This window comes from Apium graveolens, chromosome 7, assembly GCF_009905375.1.
Source record: "Apium graveolens cultivar Ventura chromosome 7, ASM990537v1, whole genome shotgun sequence".
Taxonomy (NCBI): domain Eukaryota; kingdom Viridiplantae; phylum Streptophyta; class Magnoliopsida; order Apiales; family Apiaceae; genus Apium; species Apium graveolens.
Genome location: NC_133653.1, coordinates 14936868 through 14952324, shown reverse-complemented (window position 1 = coordinate 14952324; position 15457 = coordinate 14936868). Strand labels below are relative to the sequence as shown.

The window sequence follows — 15457 nt, the reverse complement described above, 5'->3', positions numbered from 1 at the left end:
ACCAACGTTATTATTTTATGTTTGAGATTATACCCAACATTCTCCCCCTTAATCTCAAACTTACTTTGCTAGCTCTTTAACTCCCAACAAATTGCACATCTTTTCAAACTTGATAGTTGCCAATGCTTTAGTCAAACCATCTACACGCTGCTTATCCCCACTAATGTGCTTAACTATGATTTCCCCGCGTTCCACACATTCTCGGATGAAATGAAATCGAATATTAATGTGTTTGCTTCTTCCATGAAATACATGATTTTTAGCTAGATCAATTGCCGATTTATTATCAATGAACAATGTTATCGGACCAATGGGTTCTCCTGTGATTTTCCCATAACATTTCGCACCGAAATTCCTTGACAAGCGGCGGCTGTAGCAGCCATAAATTCAGCTTCACATGACGATAAAGCTACCACCCGTTGTTTCTGCGAAACCCATGAAATCAAGCTGTCATTTAAGTAGTAAACAAATCCACTAGTACTTCTTCTGTCATTGCTCATTCCTCCCAGGTCGTTGTCTGAGAAACCTGTGGCCACATTGTTTCCGCTGTTTCGAGCATAAATTAACCCATACTGCACTGTTCTTTTAACGTAACGCAAAATCCTTTTAACTGCATTCATGTGAAGAATCGTAGGACGTTCCATATACCGGCTTACTATCCCCACAGAGAAGCCTATATCTGGCCTTGTGTTTACCAAGTAATAAAGACCACCAACAATACTTCTATACTTCGTTGCATCTACTGTTCGCCCACTTTCATCTCTGGTAATCTCCTCCTTAGGGTCTATAGGGTATAACGTAGGATTGCATTCAATCATGCCTGACTTTTCTAGAAGTTTAGTTACATACCCAGATTGTTTCAGCTCTATATAGCTACCTTGTTGATTCACTTCAATCCACAGATAGTAGCTGAGTCTCCCAAGGTCTGTCATCTCAAATTTCTTCCCCATTTCTTGCTTGAACTCCTCTATCTTCTACATATTTTCTCCTGTGATTAGAGTATCGTCTACATACACGTCTACGATCAAACATTCACTTCCCTTTCCCCTGATGTAGACATAATTCTCATAAGGACATCGTTCAAATCCGAGCCTTCCAAGACTTTGATTAAGCTTAGCGTACCAGGCTCGAGAAGCTTGGCCCAACCCATATAAGGCTTTGAATAACTTGTAAACCAAATATTCTTTTCCCTTCTTTTCAATTCCCTTCGGTTGGACAACATAAACATCTTCTGTAATCTCTCCACTCAAGAAGGCTATCTTAACATCTAAATGATAAACTTGCCACGAATTCCTTGCTGCTAGAGCCAATAACATCCGTACTGTTTCCAGATGCGTAACTGGTGCAAAAGCTTCTTCGTAATCAATATCCTGCTCCTGAACATAGCCTTTCGTGACAAGGTGTGCCTTATGTTTAACTACATTCCCAGCTGCATCCTTCTTTATTTTGTAAATCCACTTGAGCCCAATTACTTTTTGATTTTCTGGTAATTCCGTGAGCTTCCAGGTGCCATTTCTCTCTATCGAATCAATTTCTGCCTCCATGGCCTTTTTGCAGTTTCTCTCTTTAGATGCTTCTCTGAAATTTGCAGTTTCTTTATTTCCCATAAGATACACCTCTTCATCCATTACCACTTCGTCAGTATCATCGTAAATATCACTGACCAGATGGGTTTTCTTTGGCTCAGTGCTATCGTTGTAAGAATTCTGATTCAATCTTGACACTGGTGATTGAGACAATGGCGTACCAACATCATGCTTTTCCATGTTGTGTGCTATATTTTCTTCAACTGAATCTGGATTCAAACTTCACACTGGTATTTGAGACAATGGCGTACCAACATCATGCTCTTCCCTGTTATATGCTGTATTTTCTTCAACCTCTGCAACTGACTCTGGATTAAGTGGGAACACCACCTCTGTCATATCATTTATGCTTTTACTACGCCTTAGATTGGATTCCGCAACCCCAAGAAACCGTTACTAAAGGCCAAAAAAGCGTTGTTAAAGGCCAAAAAAAGGCTGTGGCGACTCTTTTCCGGGGTTACAATTTTAGGCATTGCCATAGAGTTTTTTGCAACCCCGGTGGCACCCTATTACAACCCTTATTTATCCGTTACAGGAACGTGCTACTGCAACACCAATGTGGTTCCAATAGGTCTTGAAAAGTGTTACAGTAGGGTTTGGGCTACCAGTACAATATTTGTGGGCCATATGTGGGGCCCTTTATCATCTATGGCAACACCTGAACTGTAAAAAATTGAAATATACTTTTCAAATACTTGATTTCCCATAAATTTAACAACATTCAAAACCAATTCAATTCATCCAACTAGTCTTAACTACACATCCAACCATTACATTCTGTCCAACCAGTAATTAAAATCCATCACACCAAAATATAACTTAAGAAATACAAGTACTCTTGCTAAGAACTAAACATGCAAGATAACGCAAAAGCATACAAGTCTTTGAAAATAATGTAGAAGAGAGATAACAAATGGTCCAAGTGCTACGACCACCGATAAGAGGAGTACCATCAGCTCCTCCTGTGTCACCTGAAATTGTCCCACAAATCTGAGCAATGTCAATGTTTAACCCGTGGTTTGCTTCAAGTAATTTCTGCAGGACCAAGCTCAGGTTATCTTGAACCTTCATATGCAAGTGCCATCTACGGTCTTATAATCTGTTCCGCGAACCTGCATGGAGATGAATTCAATCAGTGCTAAAACAAAGATAATATAAGATTGATCCCACTCTTCCGGATGACTGGAAATACAACAAATACATTTTTTAAGATAAAAGATAAAATACTGTTGTAATTAAAGCTTATGACCTGTGTTGGATCAAGGAAACATCTTCTAAGATATAAAACGTGTAGGATCCAAATGTAAACCAGACACTTATATGTATAGATATATGTGAATGAAATTAGAGATCGTGCAGGCAAAAATAAACTCACTGTATTTGCAACTGAACTGATAGACTCAAAGTTACAGATGATAAAGAGAAAACTGATAAACTACCACTTCCTAATAATGCTCTACTACTCCAGATAAGAAAGGACTCTCCTACAAACTCTCCAACTAAACAGAGACTAGTTCAGCCCGCAACAAACATGTTAGCCAGCTATTTATTTTCCTAATAAACAAAAATACTAGCTTAGATTAAATATAGTTTCAACACTCCCCCGTAATCTAAGCTGGTTACTGCAGATCCTTCAGGCCAAGCAACGTTCGCATTCTTTCAAATTTAACCGTGGACATTGGCTTTATAAGAATGTCTGTTCTTTGCTCCTCAGTCTTCAAATGTTTAACCTCGATATCACCCCGTTCTACACACTCTCGAATGAAATGATAGCGTATGTCGATATGCTTGCTACGTCCATGAAATACCGGATTTCTTGCTAAATCAATAGCACTTCTGTTGTCCACATAAATTGTGACTACACCTAGTTTTAAGTCTGTAATTTTCCCAAGCAAGTTCCTCAACCAAACTGCCTGGCAAGCTGCAGCTGTTGCTGCCATAAACTCAGCTTCACACGATGACAAAGCCACACAACGCTGCTTTTGTGACACCCAAGTTATAAGGTTCTCATCAAGATAAAATGCCATGCCACTGGTACTCCTCCGGTCTTCTATATTCCCAGCTAAATCACTATCCGAGTATCCTGATAACAGGTTATTTCCAGCCCTCTTTGTGTATACCAGACCATACCCCACAGTGCCTTTAACATAACGTAATATCCGTTTAACAGCATTATGATGTAGAGCAGTTGGACGCTCCATGTATCGACTCACAACCCCAACAGCATATGCTATGTCAGGGCGTGTGTGTACTAAATACCTTAAACCCCCGACTAAGCTCTTAAACTGTGTTGCATTCACTGGTTTCCCTTTGCTGTCCTTGTGCAACGTCAATTTTGTTTCCATCGGGTACCTGGCTGCATTACAATCAATCATACCTGCTCTTTCGAGTAGCGTCTTAGCGTAGGCAGATTGCCTAAGTTCAATGTACTCTCCATTTTGACTGACTTCAATGCCAAGATAGTGTGATAACAAACCCAGATTGCTCATGTCAAATTCTTGACTCATTTGAACCTTGAATTTTTCTATAATTGTAGCGTTCATACCAGTGATTAACAAATCATCGACATAGACTCCAATCACCAAAGCTTCATCCCCTTCACGTTTAGTATAAACGGCATGCTCGTGTGGGCATTTTTCAAAACCCAAACTCTCCAAATATTTATTCAGCCGTGCATACCAAGCGCGGGGCGCCTGCTTGAGTCCATAAAGCGCCTTCCTTAGCTTGTACACCAAATGTTTCCCAGTTTCTTTTACAAACCCTTCTGGTTGCTCGACATAAACTGTTTCTTGCAATTCCCCATTGAGAAAAGCAGATTTCACATCTAGATGATGGACTTGCCACCCGTTTTTGGCTGCCAAAGCAAGTAATAACCTCACAGTTTCAAGTCGTGTCACCGGCGCAAATACCTCCTCATAATCAATTCCTTGTTTCTGCACGTACCCTTTCGCAACGAGCCTAGCTTTATGCTTAATGACATTCCCTTCTGTGTCCCTTTTCAACTTGAAAACCCATTTAAGTCCCACTGTCTTATGTCCTGTTGGCAATTCAACCAACTCCCATGTTTTGTTCCGTTCTATCGAATCAATTTCTTCTTGCATTGCTCTCTTCCAAACCTGTTCAGTGACTGCTTCTCTGTAACTACTTGGTTCATCAATTCCCATGAAAAACAACTCGCTTTCAGCTTCAACTTCCTCTGTTTCATTGTATATATCACCTAGTAATCGAAAATGTCTTGGATGACTACTAACATCACTCTCTTGTGTGTTGCTCTCCCTCGTAACAGACTGAGTACTACCATACCCAGCACTCGGCTGAAAAACTGTGGTGTTAGGATCTGTACTCGCACTTGAAAACTGTGGCGTACTAGGTGTCCCATGGCTAGACCTTGTACTCGTGTTTGAGGTCTGTGGCGTATCTGGTGCCTCATGGCTCTCAAAATCTTCCTGACTTGACCAACTCGAGCCACTGTTTATCAGATGAATGTACCAATTGTCCCTGAATTTTCTTCTTGTTTATTCCATTCCCAAGCCTTTGATTCTGCAAAAACCACATCCCTGCTTACGTGCATACTTCCAGAGACAGGATCGTATAGACGATAGCCCTTCGTTCCAGGTTCTTTACCTAAATAGATTACTGGCTTACTTCGATCACTTAACTTTGTTGTGTGCACCTGTGGTAGCTTCATATATGCTACACAACCAAATATCTTGATATGTCCTATATCTGGTTTTGTTCTGGTCCACGCCTCATAGGGAGTTTTTTCTGAAAGAGCTCTAGTCGGTAATCGATTTAGTACATACACTGCATGACGAGCAGCTTCACCCCAAAATTCTGATGGCACCTGCATTGTTCTCAACATACTACGAGACATTTCAACAACGGTTCTGTTTCTACGCTCTACAACTCCGTTTTGCTGTGGAGTGTAGGGCGTAGTGAAGTGTCGTATAATTCCTTCATTTTCAATAAATTCTACAAACACTTTCGAGGTGATACCCCTCCTTTATCTGTCCGGAAAATTTTAATCTTTTCTTCTGACTCATTCTCGACCATTACTTTAAATTTCTTGAAAACACATAGTGCCTCATCCTTAGTTTTTAACATGTATATCCACATCAACCGAGTGTAATCATCTACCAAGAGGAAAAAATACCTGTTGCCTCCTTTAGTTGCTGGTGTGATAGGACCGCACAAATCGCCGTGAATCAATTCTAGACGTTTTGTTGCTCGAAACTCTGATTGTTTGGGAAAAGATTTTCTTGGGTGTTTTGACATTAAATATCCCTCACATATCTCCTTTAGTTGAGTAAATTCAGGAAAACCACGTACAATTCCCTTTTCAGACATCATATTCATTGCTTTGTAGTTTACATGGCCAAGACGTGCGTGCCAAAGCCTTGGTAATTCCTCCCGTTTGCTCATTAAACACATAGGATCCGGTACGGTCTCCAGAGTAATCTTGTATAGTCTGTTTGCTGATCGTTGTACCTTCATAACCAACCTTTCTTGACCATCGTATATCCACAAGTAGTCCTCCTTCAGGATTACTTTGTTCCCATTCTCTGAACGTTGACCAAGTGAGATTATATTGTTACACAAATCCGGAATGAAGTACACGTCATGAAACATTAGCTCTTCACCATTTTTACACTGAAACCCAACTGTTCCCTTTCCTTTTATACTTACAGTCGAACCATCACCAAAACGAACCAGGCCAGTTACTTCGTCATCCAATGTTTTAAATTTCGATCTAAAACCAGACATATGGTTAGATGCCCCGTTATCTAAATACCAAACATTTGAGTCAATTCTTTTATCAGAATTGTGACTTAGTTTTGGCACAGTATCCTGTTCATTCAGCAACAGCTGATTCCTTTCTTTAACCTTGTGTTCAACCAATAGCAATGCTGGCTCATCGTCACCCTGAGCTTGTGTTAGATGTGCTTCAGTTTTAACATCCCTCCTTCTCTCTCATTTTGGCCTACGGCATTCAGCTGCATAGTGGCCATAGATATTGCAATTGAAACATTTTATCTCCCTCCTATCTCGTACTGAGCGTCCTCCATCACGAGAAGCGCTAGCACCTAAGTTTTTAATACCTGAAACCACATCGCCTTTGCTGGTTTTTTCAGCCATTCTTCCCGTGTAAGCAGTAAATGTCCTTCATTCTTTTCCCGTTTTCTCCACTCCTCCTCGGTTAACAAAAGTTGTTCTCCACAAACTTCAGTTTTTCCCCGTAGTCGTTCTTCATGCGCCTTAAGAGAACCCACTGCTTCTTCTATTGTCATTTTCTCGAGATCTCCAAACTGTTCGATAGTAGCCGTAATATGTAAGAATCTGGACGGAACGGATCGCAGCAGTTTCTTCACAACATATGTTTCATCAATAGTTTCTCCCAACGCCCTTATATTAGTGACCAACCCATTCAACTTCATGCAGAAATCATCAATCAGCTCCGAGTCTTTCATGTTTAAGAACTCGAATTCAGCTTTCAACGTTTGAATCCTTGCTTTCTTAACCCTGTCTGCTCCTAGGCACATCATCTTCACTGCGTCCCAAGCTTCTTTAGCAGTTTCCTTGTCTGCTAGAGATAACAGTACATCCTCGGGGATACCCTGGTATATTGCAGCTAACGCCATCTTGTCCGTCTTAACCTCAATCGGTTCTTTTGTGTTGATGGGTTCAACTGCTACCCATATGCCATGCGCCTGCATATATACCTTCATCTTGAGTGCCCAGGCCGTGTAGTTGCTCTTGGTTAACATAGGATAGGTTAATCCTACTGAACCATCTTTGCTCTTTACTGTCTCCATCGTGCTTGTTTTTGGCATGTACTTTGGCATACAAAACAGAAGCTCTGATACCAAATGTAGGATCCAAATGTAAACCAGACACTTATATGTATAGATATATGTGAATGAAATTAGAGATCGTGCAGGCAAAAATAAACTCACTGTATTTGCAACTAAACTGATAGACTCAAAGTTACAGATGATAAAGAGAAAACTGATAAACTACCACTTCCTAATAATGCTCTACTACTCCAGATAAGAAAGGACTCTCCTACAAACTCTCCAACTAAACAGAGACTAGTTCAGCCCGCAACAAACATGTTAGCCAGCTATTTATTTTCCTAATAAACAAAAATACTAGCTTAGATTAAATATAGTTTCAACAAAATGAGACTATCGTAATTAAAGCTTATGCTCTGCCCTTGTTTTTTATGGGCTCTTACCAGAGGTTTTAAACATGTGACCAAGGATAGGAAGTACACACAGGACCATCACGTCAAACATGGTCATCTTTCTAACATACATTTCAGGCTTGGTACATGTGAGCTTTGGACACTCTGTCCTAATGTAATATTATGTTTATTTATGTAGATGGAATGATGACTCCTATGATTCTGTGAGTAAATTTACTACACCATAGCATAGGAACCTGGGGGATTCTGCCAAGGCAGTGAAATTGGATTTTCAACAGAACACAAGTTCACAAACCTCTAGTATGCCACAACTTTATACAAATTCAGATTAAGTTTTTTATTCTATATATAGTTAAAATTCGATTTCAATGTGTAAATTAAAAACATACATTAAACATCCCCCACCCACCACATGTCCAGAGATGAGAAAAATTAGACAAAACATAATACAATTTAATTTATTAGGTACATAGTTGGTATCAACCACGTAAAAAAATTGGATCTCTCTTCATCATTGTAAGATAGAGAGTAAGAAATTAATGTTTTGTATCGCTCTCTTTCATGTGGGTAGAATTAAGATTTGATAACGTACCATTGGCTGTGAAGCAGATGAACCCCCGTCAGAGGAGGAATATGATAGTTCAGTTGCCGTGGCGGTTTCCACCGACATACGCCCAAAGTCAAACCCTTGGCTGTCTCCGTCTAACATGTTAGAAACCCTTGGGGGAGTCGAGCTCATGTCGAAACTTTCACCAAATGACGGAAACATGCCATCTGTGCTCGGTCTACCAGAACTAACAAATGATATGTCTAGATTAAGTTATGACAAATCTCCGTACGATTTTCCATTCAGCCCATTTCTGTGCGAGAATGGTGATCTGTTTCCAATGGAAAATATATATTATGAGTATTGACTTTATTCCTTATAATCAGTTAAACCACATTGTTTTTATTTCCACAATTATTCCTTGTGAATTATATATTACTCCAAGAATGGCGTTATGGCGTGCCATGTGCACATTCTGACCAAGCAGATGCTATGCCTATTTTTCTACCAGGACACCTAAGCGACACCATAACAACATAGTTGGTCATCAGATTAAGTTTAACCTACTAAAAATACAACCTGTGTAAATCAGATGCATACATTTTAATTGATCTATATAAAGTACTCTGGTCAAGTTAAGTTTTGTCTTACCTGAAGCTGGAATCAGTTTGACTGACTTGTGATGATTGATCAGATGGTGGTCTCGGAACTCCTGTAAGAAAATACAAATGAGTTAGCAAAAATAAAGCATCTAGAGGCAATCATACTCCCTACCTTTTTAAGTTTTAGGATAAATTTTCGTATAGTTTTAGTTTGGCTTTTAGCAGTGTCATGAAAAATTTAATCCACCTTGAAATATTCAACGACACTTTAGGGACATAATATTAGTCATTATCTAATTTAGATGGTCACACTTGATTATGTAAGAAATATAAAGAAGGTTGTATCTTATATCTGGATGTTGGAACATATGTTGTAAAAGATAACTTGAAGAATATATTGTACCCATTGCATGTTGTACAATTCATAAACCTTTTGAGGCGAATACATTCAGTAATGGTATCTCTGCATCAAAATATACGGTACAGAAATCTGGTAGCCCTTTTAATACACAGAATATAGAGCATACTCACCACGGAATATAGAGCATACTCAACTATCAACACCTAAGGTAACTCAGCAAAGATTAGAATGGAGTTGGTAAGGTTTTTAATGCTGATAATCGCAAGTCTGGTCCTGGTTTTGCAGAACTCCTATGCTCATGTTGTTCATTACCAAAGTAACATCTAACTTCTACTAGCTAGAGCTTACTCCTCTTAGTCATAGATACCTAAAAGATTGACGTAATATATCTTCAAAATTATTATTTCAGGAAGAAAACTGACCATTATAGGGACGAAACCGGCAGTGTTGCTCGTGCTTCAGCTTGCTATAATACAGATAAATATCATGGCAGCCAAGACTTTGGTATCTGCAGGGAAGTTCCAATGATTCAGCTATTTTCACCAATGCCAGACACCTACATCATCTAACACCCCGTACATTTCAACATTTTCAGCAAAGTTGGTATCTGCAGGGACGTTCCAATGATTCAGCTACTTTCAACTCATTTATTATAACACTTCATTTGTTTTTCCTTTAGTATCAGATAATATAGTTTCTCATTTATTACAATAATGTAATATCCGGGAAAATTATGTAAATATTATGTGTTAAATAAATAAATATTATGTGTTTTATAAATTTAAAGTGATTATTGTCACGATATTAGATGTTGTAGCTATTATATGTGTTTCGTGCGGGCCAGAAAATTTTTCGATTGATTAATATATGTTTAAACTGCAATGATATGACTTTATCTGTAATCGGGACGCGTATTCATTAGCGTCTTTATTAAGATACTTGTTTTATTTCAATTTATGCGCGTTTGAATGTATTTTAGGTATTTTCGGGTTTTTCTAGTAATTTAGGGATCATTCCTGTTTTTCAAAAATCAACGAACCGGGACCCCACCGGGACGACAAACCCCACAAAATCCGTGTTTTCATTTTTATAAAATTATTCGTATTTCAAATACCCTTTATTTTTGTTTTTTTTAATTATTCGCAATTTTTGGGGAATTTTGACATTAATTTTGTATTTTATCACTTTTAAAATTATTTCCCGTAATTATTATTTTGGGGCCCTAATTATTATAATTAGGGGATAAAAACACCCTTAATTTATTTTGGGGTATAATTTTTGTGAAGATATAAATAGCTGAACTGGTTTTATTTATTTATTTTTTATTCTATTAAAAATCAGAAAATTCATAAAAACCAACAACATTTTTGGGGGTATGATTTTGTTCAACACAAATAATTGATGATTTTAACCTAACCAAGAAACCAAATTAAACGCTCTGCATATCAATTTAATCCTTGTTTTAAGCCCGTTCCATTTGTACCAATTTCACGAATCAAGGTTAGGTATTTTACAAACTCGATTTTAGTGTTCTTGGCCATGAATTCAATTTTGAAATAGAATGATTGTTGATTGATTTTGTTGTTACAAATAGATTTAGGATACTTTGTAGAGTCGATTTATGTACTTGGTTGAATTGTTTTAGTCCGAGATTGATGAACCGAGTTCTGGGATTTTTGAATTCTTACTTTCAATTTCTTGAGTTATACGGATTGTTGTGGTTAATAAGGATCATGTAAATAGATTGTATTCCTTGTGAGCTTCATTTTTATATAAAGAACGTTAAATTTGGTTTGGATTTGATCAATTTATGTTTTCCGGCGATATTGTCGTGTTCTTGATTGAAATTGATCGGATTCTTGGTTTCCGAAGTTAACTACGAATGTTAGTGATTTCTACGAGTTCCAGAAGTGAATTTGAATCGAAAGCGCTGAAAAATTGAAGGTTTAGACCTGTTTTGAATCGCCGAAACCCAGGGAGGTCGGCCGAAATCCCGACCGGAATCTGGAAATTCCAGAAATCGGCGAAAAACCGGTCACCTTCTCCAAAGGTCCGGCGAGTTGCCCTCCCCTCTGCCGTCGTTCGATCCACCAGACCCCCACCCCTATTTGTAAAACCTGTTTTCACTAATTTCCTTTTTCTTTTATTTCAAAATTCATTTTTCTAATTTTCAAAAATTATTTACTTTATTTTCAAAATTCATTTACTTATTTTTTTTAATTCTAAAAATTATTTTCTTTAATTATTTTCAAAAATACAATTTGATTTAATTATTTATAATTCATTTTAGTTAATTATTTATGAATTTAATTAATAGATTAAAAATCAATTAATCAATTAATTTTATTTATAAATTGTTAAATAAAAGTAAATTATTTATAATTAATTCAAAAAAAATTCTAAAATTTATTCTTAAGGTTTTAATAATTATATTCTAGTATTTAAAAATCAATTAATATTATTATTAATTGATTTATTTCCATTTATTTCTTATTTTATTCATAATAATTAAACCGTTCGTCCGTTTAATACGAAACAAACGCGTATAGACTCAGAAAAATGTTACGCTTTCAATAAAAATACTTTTGAGTCCTAATCTCTTTTGTATTTCAATATCATTTTATTTGTGTATCAGTTTGAGTCGGTATTTGATCGATAAATGCTAATATTGACCTCATTTTAATTCTGAACGCCATAGGACGTATCTTTTAATGATCTGACTTATGTATTGCATGAATTATGTGATTACGTGTTATACGAATGCCATGATTATGTGTTACGTGATATGCATGCTATCTGTTTACAGTTTTAAAATGCCATTATTAATTATAAACGATAGGGTAGATGTCAAGACGTATAGTTACATCGATTGAGTTTGGTTTTGTCAATTAGGATAGTCCTTTTGATTATGGAATAGAGTAGCAAGGAGTGCGGTCAAGTGTTAGACGGAGATAGTAGCCAGCAACTATAAGCAGAGTTAAAGTAAGAGGTTATCGAGCATACCAGGCAAGTACCCCTAACTTCACTTATCTTTCAAGTGATGTTTAATTCGAATCATATTATGCAAATATTATATCTTCATTTATCATTCAATTGATATTGACTATGAACATTGAATTGAGATTAGGGAATAACTAATTGTTCTAGTTATTTCGCCATTGATTGTTGAGATTACTCTGGACCACGAGAAATGGTGAGTTATATGGTTAAGGATGTCTTTTGATTCGGCTCCTTTGATCAAAATGTTTTATGGATTGGATGAATGCGTAAGTGACCGGGACGGACGGTCCAGTGGAGGGCTATTTCTATGTGTTATATGAAATATTATGACACCATTTTTGCCACAGGCATGTATATTGCCTTTTTATTTGAGTACTCGTGTTTTGGGGACATATTTCTATGAATCATGACCTTGTGCTACCACACGGGATAATCAGCATGTGATTGTATGTCCTTCGGAGTTAGATTCCAATCTAAAAATTATTGTTTATCCTGTGATAGCTTGTGAAGGGAGTTATATGGTTAAGGATGTCTTTTGATTCAGCTCCTTTGATCAAAATGTTTTATGGATTGGATGAATGCGTAAGTGACCGGGACGGACGGTCCAGTGGAGGGCTATTTCTATGTGTTATATGAAATATTATGACACCATTTTTGCCACAGGCAGGTATATTGCCTTTTTATTTGAGTACTCGTGTTTTGGGGACATATTTCTATGAATCATGACCTTGTGCTATCACACGGGATAATCAGCATGTGATAGTATGTCCTTCGGAGTTAGATTCCAATCTAAAAATTATTGTTTATCCTGTGACAGCTTGTGAAGGGAGTTATATGGTTAAGGATGTCTTTTGATTCAGCTCCTTTGATCAAAATGTTTTATGGATTGGATGAATGCGTATGTGACCGGGATGGACGGTCCAGCGGAGGGCTATTTCTATGTGTTATATGAAATATTATGACAATATTTTTGCCACAGGCATGTATATTGCCTTTTTATTTGAGTACTCGTGTTTTGGGGACATATTTCTATGAATCATGACCTTGTGCTATCACACGGGATAATCAGCATGTGATAGTATGTCCTTCGGAGTTAGATTCAAATCTAAAAATTATTGTTTATCCTGTGATAGCTTGTGAAGGGAGTTATATGGTTAAGGATGTCTTTTGATTCGGCTCCTTTGATCAAAATGTTTTATGGATTGGATGAATGTGTAAGTGACCGGGATGGACGGTCCAGCGGAGGGCTATTTCTATGTGTTATATGAAATATTATGACACCATTTTTGCCACAGGCAGGTATATTGCCTTTGTATTTAAGTACTCGTGTTTTGGGGACATATTTCGATGAATCATGACCTTGTGCTATCACACGGGATAATCAGCATGTGATAGTATATCCTTCGGAGTTAGATTCCAATCTAAAAATTATTGTTTATCCTGTGATGGCTTGTGAAGGGAGTTATATGGTTAAGAATGTCTTTTGATTCGGCTCCTTTGATCAAAATGTTTTATGGATTGGATGAATGTGTAAGTGACCGGGACGGACGGTCCAGCGGAGGGCTATTTCTATGTGTTATATGAAATATTATGACACCATTTTTGTCACAGGCATGTATATTGCCTTTTTATTTGAGTACTCATGTTTTGGGGACATATTTCTATGAATCATGACCTTGTGCTACCACACGGGATAATCAGCATGTGATTGTATGTCCTTCGGAGTTAGATTCTAATCTAAAAATTATTGTTTATCCTGTGATAGCTTGTGAAGGGAGTTATATGGTGAAGGATGTCTTTTGATTCAGCACCTTTGATCAAAATATTTTATGGATTGGATGAATGCGTAAGTGACCGGGACGGACGGTCCAGTGGAGGGCTATTTCTATGTGTTATATGAAATATTATGACACCATTTTTGCCACAAGCAGGTATATTGCCTTTTTATTTGAGTACTCATGTTTTGGGGACATATTTCTATGAATCATGACCTTGTGCTATCACACGGGATAATCAACATGTGATAGTATGTCCTTCGGAGTTAGATTCCAATCTAAAAACTATTGTTTATCCTGTGACAGCTTGTGAAGGGAGTTATATGGTTAAGGATGTCTTTTGATTCGGCTCCTTTGATCAAAATGTTTTATGGATTGGATGAATGCGTAAGTGACCGGGATGGACGGTCCAGCGGAGGGCTATTTCTATGTGTTATATGAAATATTATGACACTATTTTTGCCACAGGCATGTATATTGCCTTTTTATTTGAGTACTCGTGTTTTGGGGACATATTTCTATGAATCATGACCTTGTGCTATCACACGGGATAATCAGCATGTGATAGTATGTCCTTCGGAGTTAGATTCAAATCTAAAAATTATTGTTTATCCTGTGATAGCTTGTGAAGGGAGTTATATGGTTAAGGATGTCTTTTGATTCGGCTCCTTTGATCAAAATCTTTTATGGATTGGATGAATGTGTAAGTGACCGGGATGGACGGTCCAGCGGAGGGCTATTTCTATGTGTTATATGAAATATTATGACACCATTTTTGCCACAGGCAGGTATATTGCCTTTTTATTTAAGTACTCGTGTTTTGGGGACATATTTCTATGAATCATGACCTTGTGCTATCACACGGGATAATCAGCATGTGATAGTATATCCTTCGGAGTTAGATTCCAATCTAAAAATTATTGTTTATCCTGTGATGGCTTGTGAAGGGAGTTATATGGTTAAGAATGTCTTTTGATTCGGCTCATTTGATCAAAATGTTTTATGGATTGGATGAATGTGTAAGTGACCGGGACGGACGGTCCAGCGGAGGGCTATTTCTATGTGTTATATGAAATATTATGACACCATTTTTGCCACAGGCAGGTATATTGCCTTTTTATTTGAGTACTCATGTTTTGGGGACATATTTCTATGAATCATGACCTTGTGCTATCACACGGGATAATCAGCATGTGATAGTATGTCCGTCGGAGTTAGATTCCAATCTAAAAATTATTGTATATCCTGTGATAGCTTGTGAAGCTTTTATTATTGATCAAATATTACTGATTTTATCATGTTGTTTAGTTATTAACAGAATGTGGTTTTTCATTTCAAGCACATTTTATACTGCTTGCTGAGCATTTCTTTCGCTCATACT

General features: G+C 37.4%; 1 protein-coding gene across 1 annotated transcript; it reads right to left on the bottom strand.

Annotated features, from left to right (window-relative positions):
• Positions 1–299: 299 nt before the first annotated feature.
• LOC141673308 (secreted RxLR effector protein 161-like) lies at positions 300–950 on the bottom strand. Its single transcript, XM_074480043.1, has one exon. It carries the CDS (start codon positions 948–950, stop codon positions 300–302), a length of 651 nt encoding a protein of 216 aa, XP_074336144.1.
• Positions 951–15457: the final 14507 nt, after the last annotated feature.

Excerpts from the sequence above, each read along its gene's own strand:
- LOC141673308 (XM_074480043.1), bottom strand. The coding sequence starts at position 950 with ATGGGGAAGAAATTTGAGATGACAGACCTTGGGAGACTCAGCTACTAT.